This window comes from Arvicanthis niloticus, chromosome 22 (genome assembly GCF_011762505.2).
Source record: "Arvicanthis niloticus isolate mArvNil1 chromosome 22, mArvNil1.pat.X, whole genome shotgun sequence".
NCBI lineage: Eukaryota > Metazoa > Chordata > Mammalia > Rodentia > Muridae > Arvicanthis > Arvicanthis niloticus.
Genome location: NC_133429.1, coordinates 33,127,949 through 33,138,484, shown reverse-complemented (window position 1 = coordinate 33,138,484; position 10,536 = coordinate 33,127,949). Strand labels below are relative to the sequence as shown.

Below are 10,536 nucleotides of genomic sequence, written 5' to 3'. Positions count from 1 at the left end.
AAAAAAAAAAAAAAAAAGCAAACAATGATTTAAAAATGTCCTAGCTCAATTTGCAAAGAGGGCATCACATAACACCAGCTTTTCCAGGAAGCCAGTTTTTGTCCTTTGCAACTCCCGGAGTCCCCCCACCCCCAACCCCCGAGGCGTCACACCCTAAGTCCTGGGAGGGGTCCCGACCCTGTCCTGCGCAGCTCTGGATCTCGATCTTGTCTCTGCTCGCGGCCTTTCCCCAGTGGCCCGAGGCGAGCAGCCTCAGCCTCCGACCGGGACCCGCCCCCGGGGCCGCGGCGCCCACGCCCAGCGCAGTCCGCTGCCCCGGCGCAGTGCAGCAGTGAGCACACACCCGCCCGGGCCCGGCCGGCGCACGCGCATCGGGACCCGCGCCCTCCGCGGCGGGAGGGGCTGAGGGGGCGTCCCGGGGGCTCGGGGGAAAGGGGAGGAGGAGGCGGCGGGCCGCGTCGCCCTCATCCGGGCTCGCGCTCGCGCTCGCCCTCCGCCTTGCCGAGCCCCGCGAGGCTGAAACGCTCTCTCCCGGCATGCAGCGGGAGGAGGGATTTAACACCAAGATGGCGGACGGCCCGGATGAGTACGATACCGAAACGGGCTGCGTGCCCCTTCTCCACCCGGAGGTGAGGGACCTCGCCGGGCGCCTTCCGGACCCTGGCGGCCCCGCTCCCTCAGCCTCGCCCGGGGCGGTGGCCGATGCGTCCGCGCGGTGACCTGTGCGGGACCCGGGGAGGCTGAAGGAGCGAGTCCAGGCCCGAGCGCGGCGGCGAGCGGATAACGGGGGAGGAGATAGCGGGGCGGGCCCGGCCGGGGCGGGCTCTGGGACGCTGTCCCTGGCGGTGCCTGGAGGACAGAGGTGGGGATGGCGATGGTCCTGTTTTGGTCGCTGCGCTGCCTGCGGGTGCAGGGGCGACGGGGGCCTGCTGACACTTTGGAACCTCGGCTGAAGCCCTTGGTCTCGCTCCAAGCCTCTCTCTCTCCAGAGAGAGAGGAGGAAGAAGCCAATCTGCTTTTGATTTTTTTTTTCTCCCCCTCTTCCCCTCTTTCTTGGTGGTGAATGACACTACCCTCCCCATTAGTTCACTCGTACCCGGGGGACAGTAGTTTCTTGGGCAAAGTGATGCCCTTCCAGGATATGCCATAGCGACCAGCTCGCCGCTGGGGACGGCGAATTTGGGTGTTTGAGTGTTTGCCCTTAAGCTATTAAAAAAAAACAGCAACAGCAACAACAACAACAAAAAAAAAACAAAACAAAAAAGAGAGCGGGTCAGAACTTTGGCGAATAAACCCACGCACCCATTAGCTTGTCACTAAGTAGCGCTGTTTGGGGACTGTTGGGGAGGGTAGACAGCGCAACACGTTTCCCACCGTTTCTGCTGTATCTTCTCATGAAAGTGAACAGTTTTCTGTGCCAGATCGGTCACGTCCTGTAGTTGTTTACCTCCCTGTTTGTATCTTGAGTTTGTGTGTAGTTAAGGCCTGGATGCAATTCTTTATGCATCCAGTTTTTTTTTTTGTTTGTTTGTTTTGTTTTTTTTTTTTTAACGGTGCGCGGTGAATTGCGGGGAGGGCAGGATAGAGTAGTGTAGCTTCCCGCAGAACTCGGGTTCTGTTATGAGGTTGAGGATTGTGCACAGATCCGTGGTGTTCACTACATTGTGAACAAACATGGTTACTTTGCGTTGGATTGATTTTGTTTCTTTCTGGCTTTTGTGTCTTGCTTTTTTTTTTTTTTTTTTTTAAGTTGTGAATAAAAAGGACCACCTTTGTAGTAATACTCCGTTATCTTTTAACTTGATTTTATACACACACACACAGAGAGATACATACAAATATACTACACACATACATATAGACACATACATACACAAAACGAGACAGTTTCTTAGAAATACATGCTTGGACAAGTCTCATTGGAGAGGGCTATTTTGGGTTTCTGACACAGCTATGCAGTAAGAAGAAACTTTGAAAAATTAAAATGGTAACAAACTTAGAATTGGCATTAGAGAGGTTTCTTTTGGTTTACACCTAGGCCCTACAAATATGTCCACAAAAGTTTTCAGATGTTGTGTTGTAATTGGGGTTAAGGGATATTTCTGTTCATCAGTTCCTGTGGGTATGTTTTAAGCACTTAAAGTGTTTTATGTATTTTAATATACTGGAACACTCAGTGGCAGTTTGGCAGTAGAGGGATTAGGAGTTCAAAGCTATCTTGAACTCGGTACAATGAGTTGGAGGCCAGCTTGTGGCCAAACTATACACAAAACAGAAAAGCTTTCCCCTTCGTAAAAGTGTATGTTGTTTGTTACCCTAAACATAATTTTGCAGGGTGTGGTCATTCGCACCCAGTACCTGGGAGTCAGGAATATCTCTGAGTTTGAATTCAGACCAGACCACATAACAAGTTCTAGGCCAGCCAGGGCTGCATAGTGACACTGTGTCTAACAACTTTTTTTTTAACCTACTAATAAATCTAGAGATTGCTTGGTATAATTGAGAGCTTAAGTTTAGATATCATCAGTCTGCTAACAGATGGTATGTTACTGGAAAATCAACTTCCCTATTGTTCAGAGGGAAATTGGTAAGATACAGATTTCTTTTACCAAGTAAGCACTAGGTCTAGTAAGTTTAAGTTGGGGAACTTTGGGGACTGACTGAAATCATCCTCATTTTCTGTGGTTAGTTTATTGCACCTGCGGTAGACCTGGTGCTGTTCCATTCCTTACAGTGTGTTAGGAGCAGAGCAGGGCACGCGGTTTGGCTAGAGTTTGTGAAATTGAACGGCGGCTGCTGCTGCTGCTGCTGCTGCTGCTGCTGCTGCTGCTGCTGCTGCTGCTGCTGATACTTAACTAATGGCCCATTAAGGAGATCATGGAGAACGCAGGCTTTTGTGTCAGATTGACTGGGATTACTGTTGGCTGCTTCTGTTTTGTCTCCATCTTTTCTTGCTCTTCTTCGTCCTCTTCCAGGCGTGGTGTCTTGTAGCCTTCCACTCCCTTTGTATCCTAGAATGACATTGAATTTCTAATTCTCATACCTTGGATCAGCTATGTGCCACAGTGCCCAGTTTATGCGTTGCTGGGGATTGAACCCAGAGCTTTGTGCATACTAGGCAAGCCCCTGTTCCCAGCACCTGGATTCTAATTTGGAATCCTCAGTAATGAACTGATTTGAAGTAAAAACTTCTTAAAGCTTCTATTTGTTCATCAGGAAATATTGATGTTTCCAGACTTTGTTTAACCGTACTGGAATATATGTCAAAGTTCATGAATGAACATATTTTAGGCGCTCTGGTAAGGTCATCATTCCACTCTCACTACCAGAAGAAGTGGTGCTTTCTTTTTGAGTGATTTAGAAATCTATGTGTGTTGAGGTTTATGTGTGCTGGGGGGTAGGGTGAGACAGGGTTTCTCTGTGTAGCTCTAGCTGTCAGGGAACTCACTTTGTCGACCAGGCTGGCCTTGAACTCACAAAGATCTGCCTGCCTCTGCCTCCCAAGTGCTGAGATTAAAGGTGTACACCCCCTCCCAATTTACTTGTTTTTAATTTATTGGATCTACATTTTATAGAAATGTTTCATTTTACTTTTTTCTTTTGATTTAATACTATCACAAAAATAGTTTCTAAGTATTTGTTAATTGGATAAGTTATTTGTAGGGTAGAGAGTTTAGCTGTTAGCAAACATGGCAGAATACACCTGTAATACACATAGCTGAGGAACTGAAACGAGGCTTACAGGCTCCCAGCTAGGGGGCTACACAGCAAGACTGTCCCTCCATGTTAGGTAGATACTCTAGGTAGGTGGTTAGAATCCGCTGTTGCTGATTCACCAATTTATATGCAAATTGTCCACTACTAAAATTCTTTTAGGATGGGTATGCAATTATATGGACAATGAAACATTTTTAGAGGTATTTTTGGTAAGAAAAATCTTACTTTTTAAATGAAATGCCATTCATTTAGTGAGTCATATAAATAATTGTTTATTGGATTTGGATCAGGTGTGGTACTGAACTCAGAAGTAAGTGTGTGTGTTGTGTTGTCAAGAAGCAGCACTGTAGATACTTTTTTAAATGTGGGTTTTGCTGTTTACTGTCATCGAGGTCAAATTCTGTTTCCTCCTTTGTAAAGTTGGATTGCTATTTACTAAGCTCGTAGAGTCCTTGTGAGTGGTAGTGTTAGATAAGACACAAGCCACCGTTGGGACTGACAGGCCCATGGCCTACAAGCAGTGAATGCTGAAAGGGAAGTTGATATTACCCTTCCTTTGTGGAAACCGGTGCTAATTCATTTTATCACAGAGGAAGAATTAAAGGCTATCTGGAAATAGATAAACTGGCCATGAGGGGATTAGGGTGATGTTCCTGGCTCTGTGACCCGGAGTTAGCAGATGCTACTTAGTTTCTTTGCTTTTTAGATAAAGAGGCTAGATTAGATGATCTCCAAGATTTCTTTGAACTCTGATGTTCTGATTGAAGTTGTGATTTATTTTTTGGGGGTGGGGTGGGGTAGAATAATCAACTTGAACATCTAGCTGCTATGCACACAATAATATTCTAGACTATCTAAGTAGCCTGATGGAACCAGTGCTGAACCGAGCAGTAGCCTGCTGGCCGTGTCAGGTTACTGTCACTTGGAATACCAGTTAGAAGACTGGGAGGAGGGATACAGACCATATGTTGGTTTGCAGTCCAGCAGCCTCTTGTTTTATAGTAGCCTTCAGTAGAAGGAAATCACAAACCCTCTGCCAGCTCATTGTTGGAGCTCCAGTGCAGGGATCTGACAGCGCTGGACTGGATTGCCTGGGATCTCACTTTTCTCTGCACTGCTTACCTCATTTTCAAAACCCAGCACTGCTTCTTCCCGCTTCCCCACCCCGACACCTACCACCACAGTGTGTGTGTGTGTGCGTGCTTTAATTGGTGTCGTTTTATTTTACATTCGTCTTTATCCATATTCTCTTCTCGTTATTGGGCTCTGTTGAATGTTTAACTGTACCTGCCGTCTCACAGGCTTTCTTCTTCAGGCTCTGATAGTGATGCCTTTTTTCTATTTGTGCTTTTTCATCCTATTAAGTATTTAGAGATAGATTTGTTTATGTGTATAAACTAATGTCTACAGACAGGATTTTCTTCTGTTAGGTTACTGGCAGCTGTCCCCAGTTTGCAGATGTTAGATTGCATGCCTTAGGGCGCCTTTTTTCTTTTTAGGATTTTCTAATTGGGTGTGGTAGTACACACCTTTAAATCCAGCACTTGGGAGTATAGGCAAATGAATCTCTTGAGTTTCAGGCCAGCCTGGTCTATGGAGTTCCAGAACAGCCAGAGTTGTGCAGAGATACCCTGTTTCAACCCCCCCCCCCCCCCCCCCCGAAAAAGATTTATTTATTTTTATTGTTTGTGTGAGTCTGTGTGGAGGCCAGATAAGGGGAACAGAGCTCCCTCGTGCTGGGCAGCCGTGAGCTAACCCATGTGGGTGCTTGGAACTGACAGTGGGGCCTCTGGAAGACCTGAAAGGATGCTCAACTGAGCTGCTTTTCCAACTTCCTTTTTTTTTTCTTCTTTTTTAATTGAAGCAAAAATGCTCTAAATCATAATTGTAGTTTAGCTTTTTAAAGACATGATATTGACTGAGTCTATATAAAATGAAAATAATATCGTTGACCTTATGGAGTATAATAAATCCAAAGTTGAAAAGTAGTAGAATGGAATTTTTAACTTTGAGGGGGACAATGTCATTTTTCTGTCCTGTATTTTTTTTTTTTTCAATCTTAATGTCTTGTGTAGTCCAGGCTGTAGTCTAATTTACTGTGTAGTGTTGAGTGACCTTGAGTTGTAGATTCTTCTACCTCTCCTTCCTAAAGTACCTGGTTTACAGGTCTGGGCCCCATGCCCAAGGCATGGTTTATTTAAGTTATCAACTTGACACATGTAGAGTCCCCTGAAAGATTGTCTCACTGAGGAACTGTCCAGCTTAGGTTGCCTTTGCAGGACTGTCTTGACTTGTTAATTGATTCAGGAAGACCCAGCCTAAAAGTGGGTGGCAGTGTTCCTGAGGGTCTGGGTCCTGGACCTATAAAGTAAGCTGAGTAGGAGGCAGGTATGTGTGCATCCATTCTCTGCTCTGACTGCGCATGTCACTAGTGGCTTCAAGTTCCTGATTTCCTGACTCCCCTGTTACGACTAACCGTTGCCTGGAATCACAAGCTACTATAAACCCTTTTCTCTCCTAAGTTGTGTTTTTGTCAGGGCAACAGAAATGAAACTAGAACACCCAAATTCTCATCATCATAATTTGTGGGAATTATTTTAAAAGTATTAAGAGTGAACTCTGGAGTATGTAGATAGAAAATCATATCTATGAGCAATGAGTGATCTTAGGGTGCTGGTATGCAGATCTCAGTTCTGTTTTAGATGTGTGACCTGGGCAAACTTCTAAACTCTTGTGTTCCAGCTGTCTAAGCCAACACCAAGTTATAATATTATGAGATTATTATAATAACTAAACGAGCTAATTTATGCAGAGTTCCATGTCCAGCCATTGACAAACACAGTAGATCTTAGCTATTAATGTAATAATAGACAGCATCTCAAATTGAGCAGTAGTTTGTGTGTGTTCGCTTAGAGATAACAGATTGAATGACCACAGTAAGTAATGCTGGTTGTCTCAAGGATGAGTAGAGGACTTTTATGATAAGCCTGTTTGCTTTACTTTATGGTCTTAAGCAGTGTTTGTAGAACACCAGAGTATTACTTTGCCACAGACTTGAAGCCACAAAGTGATGCAGTGTACGAAGTAACACATGGTGAAACAGAAGACTGTAGGTTTTGAGATATCTCAGGATGGACGAAGATGAGTGAGATTGTGTGACTTTGTGTGTGTGTGTTAAATTAATGGACTGTAGACTATTAAGAGTTTGTTGAGAGTGCTGTGGTGGGCCAGCTAGGGTGTGTTAAAAATGTAAGATGGCTGAGCAAGGCTCATATTACCAAGCCTGACGATCTGAGTTCAATCCCAGGGACCCGCATGGTGGAAGGAAAGAGCTAACTCCTGAAATTGCCCTGTACCTGAGGGCTGTGGCACCCTCCCCCCACCCCCCAAAAAAATACTGATTTTTTTTGTTTGTTTGTTTTGGTTTTGGTTTTTCGAGACAGGGTTTCTCTGTGTAGTCCTGGCTGTCCTGGAACTCACTCTGTAGACTGGGCTGGCCTCGAACTCAGAAATCCACCTGCCTCTGCCTCCCAAGCGCTGGGATTAAAGGCATGCACCACCACTGCCTGGCTCAAAATACTGAATTAATGTAACAAAAAATTTAAAGATATATTAAATGTAATGTGCTTTACACAGAACTCCAAATGATTTCAATGCCAGTCACAAAAGTAATTTACTGTTAAGATGCATAACTTCTCTCTAAAAGCGTTATACATTATATTGCTATTAAATGTTGATGCAGTGGAAGGTTTAAGAGTAGATACATCAAGTATCTTAATTTTGAGTTTTGAAGGTCATGCTTCAGGATGATATATTTATAAAATATATGAGTAAGACCTTCCGCTCTGTAGGACAATACTTTCTTTTAGGGTTTTGTTAAAAGTGACTGAGCTGGAAGAAAGTACAGTGAACACTCAGCCTTCTGAGAAAGGAAATAACTGCAAGCAAGACCATGCCTTGAATTGCAAAGGGTTAAACCGTATTTTTTTCTATTCGGAAGAATTGCCACACTAATTGCCAAAATTAATACCACCAAAAAGTAAAAATTAACAAAAAAGAAAAAAAAAACCTTTCCAAATGAATTCTGCTTTCTTTAGAGTTATACTTGCAAGATGAGAGTATTTCTTTGGTAAGCCAGAGTCCTCCCAATGGACTTCTGAGTGCCTCTCATGTGTTGGTGTGGAGAGGAGACGGATGGCTGAGTGGAGCCAAAGGCTTACGGATGCCAAATGCCTTAGGTTTTTAATTGTTGCCACATTCTAGGGGAAAAAAACAAGGGAATGATTTTCTGATTATGGCCACTTTCTAATTTATGAAGGATTTGATGAGAGGTGAACAAAACTAATGTGATTATCCCTATTTTTATAGGAAAAAAATCTCGTTTTTACACTGATTGTGGAGTTGCTCTTTCTTTCTTTCTTTTTTTTTTTTTTTTTTCTTTTTTTCCAAGACAGGGTTTCTCTGTGTAGCCCTGGCTGTCCTGGAACTCACTCTGTAGACCAGGCTGGCCTCGAACTCAGAAATCTGCCTGCCTCTGCCTCCCAGGTGTTGGGATTAAAGGCATGCGCCATCACTGCCCAGCTTATTAGAAATTTCTGGTTGCAAATGTCAACAACTTAAAAATTAGCTGGGTCTCTGATAACCCATAAGGTCCTGTCAGGGCACAGTTGCACGGAAGGGCAGCCACAGCCTGGGCTGAGACTCTCACCTGTCTTCCTTTCAGCTATGTTCTCTCCTACTGGAGAGCAGCTTTCTATAGTCTATGTGATATAGACATGGAAGCCAGATTTATTTATTTTTATTTTTTGGCCAAACTGCTCAGACTATCTCAGAGAGGAGAGGGACTGTGTGTTGTCTCTTTCCATGCTGAAAAGTGTGTTGAATGGCTCAGATTTAGTTTCTGGGCCTGCTTAAGAGCACCAGTGTAGCAGTTGCTGGTTAGGACGACGTGACTGGAGCTGGGGAGGAATATCTGGGCAGACAAGTCCATGTCTGATGTACACTATTGTGATCTCTTTCTGTCCAGCTGTCGTTTATCTTTTACAAGCATGCTCTAAGAGATGTTAGCATAACTTAGTTGTGCTAACTGCATAATACAGTTTCTAATGAACTACTGGGTGCCATGTATTATGAATAACCTAGACCAGGAGTTTGTAAACCCTTTTGTGCAGTGCCACATAGCTATAATATTTTTTTCAAAATATTAGGCTGTATAGTTACCATAGCAATTGCTGGATGGTGCTGCTGTATAAAGCAGTTGTGAGCAGTATGCATGCTGAGTTCTTGTAGCAGCTTATTTTCAACTCAGATGATGGGGCTACACCTTACCAACCTCTGATTCAGAAGAAGACGCTCTGATTCAGAAGAAGAAACTCCAAAAAATTTATATTAAAAAAAATTCAACAACAACAAAAAAGCTCTTTATCTTCTATCTTGACTTTGTCAGAACTGTGTTCTTACATGGAGGACATGGGTTAGATGAAGAATATATGTATATACTCAAGTCCGAAAGGGAACTTTCCTACCATAAACATGCTTCCCTGCAGAATTCTTTACTATATGGGCTTGTGTTATATTTGTTTTAAGTTTCAAGAGGAGTCTTATAAGCGCCCCTCCATTTCCTTCAGTCCTCGTTTTGATACTCTGGCAAAGTTATATACAGAAGGAGGAAGGGTATTAATTTGACATTTAATGTATGAGGCATTGTGCCAAGTTAGTGTTATTGCCTCAGTGTGATACATAATAACAGCAATAATTGTTAACACTGACATGTAACAATGAGCTAAGTGTAGTACAACCTATTTAAACTCATCCCCAACTAGCTTTCAAATAAATGAGACTCTGACTATGGTTATTTTATTTGGCTTTGACAGTTACTGGGGGTAACCCCTAAGCTACTTTTCTAACTTCTGTCCTTGCTACCTCCCCAGAGGTGTACCCTAAAATACTTGCTGTTTTCCTGGCCATATGCTTATGGTACCTCTCCTCTCATGCTGCCTTTTTCTCTCCTCGCACCTCTTGCCTTTCCACCCCAACCAGCAAACTCCAAACCCAGCTACCTCTAACCCTTCTAGTGACTGGTTGTAGCCAGTTTTACTTAGTCAGAAGTTTTGAATTGAGGAACAAGGTTTAGACAACAAACGCTTGTAAATGTGAGAATTCACTCTTAGGTCTAGACCTTCTGCTACAGAATTTAGCAATATAATACAAAGCAGCAGGCCCGACCTCAACACGAAGCATTCCAATCACTTTTACATATGTGCTTATTTCATTGTCACTGCTTTGTGTGCCTGTCTTACAAGTGAGATGATTGGTGGATGTGGACGTGAGACTTAGAAACCCAGGTTGCTCTGTATTCGTATCATACTTCAATGTGATAGAAACAATGGAGTTACAGAGTTGATTATTGTGTGGTAGATACCAGACAGCTGTGGCTGCAAGTGTTTTCATCTATGCTGTTTTTAATCTTTTACAGTTTTTTCTTAGTTTAGGTTTGGCTTAAGTTATATTCTACAAAATTGAGCAGGAAGTGCAGTGAATTCCCATATCCCTTTCCCCCATTTCTTCGTAATTTCCCTCATTATTAGCATGCACAACAGAGGTACATGTGACAGTATTTCAGCTTCTGTTACTGTGCCATTGCCACTGAGTCCATACTTTATATTTAAGGCTTGGTCTTGGGTGAACAGCCTACAGATCTCAACAGATATATGTTTACTGTTACTGACTCCCTAAAATGTCTTTTGCCTACTGTGGAACATGCACTAATAGAAAGCATGCTTTACATCTTTATAGCGATGCGCCCAGTCATCCACGCAG

At 43.5% G+C, this 10,536-nt stretch overlaps 1 protein-coding gene across 1 annotated transcript in view; it reads left to right on the top strand.

The window, feature by feature from the left end:
* Window positions 1-395: 395 nt before the first annotated feature.
* The window catches only part of Zdhhc17 (zDHHC palmitoyltransferase 17), a 64,396-nt gene continuing 54,255 nt past the window's right edge, over window positions 396-10,536 (top strand). The window contains exon 1 of the mRNA XM_076920192.1: window positions 396-629. Coding sequence (XP_076776307.1) covers window positions 537-629 — 93 coding nt within the window. The 5' untranslated portion in view covers window positions 396-536. The remainder of the gene's footprint in view (window positions 630-10,536) is intronic.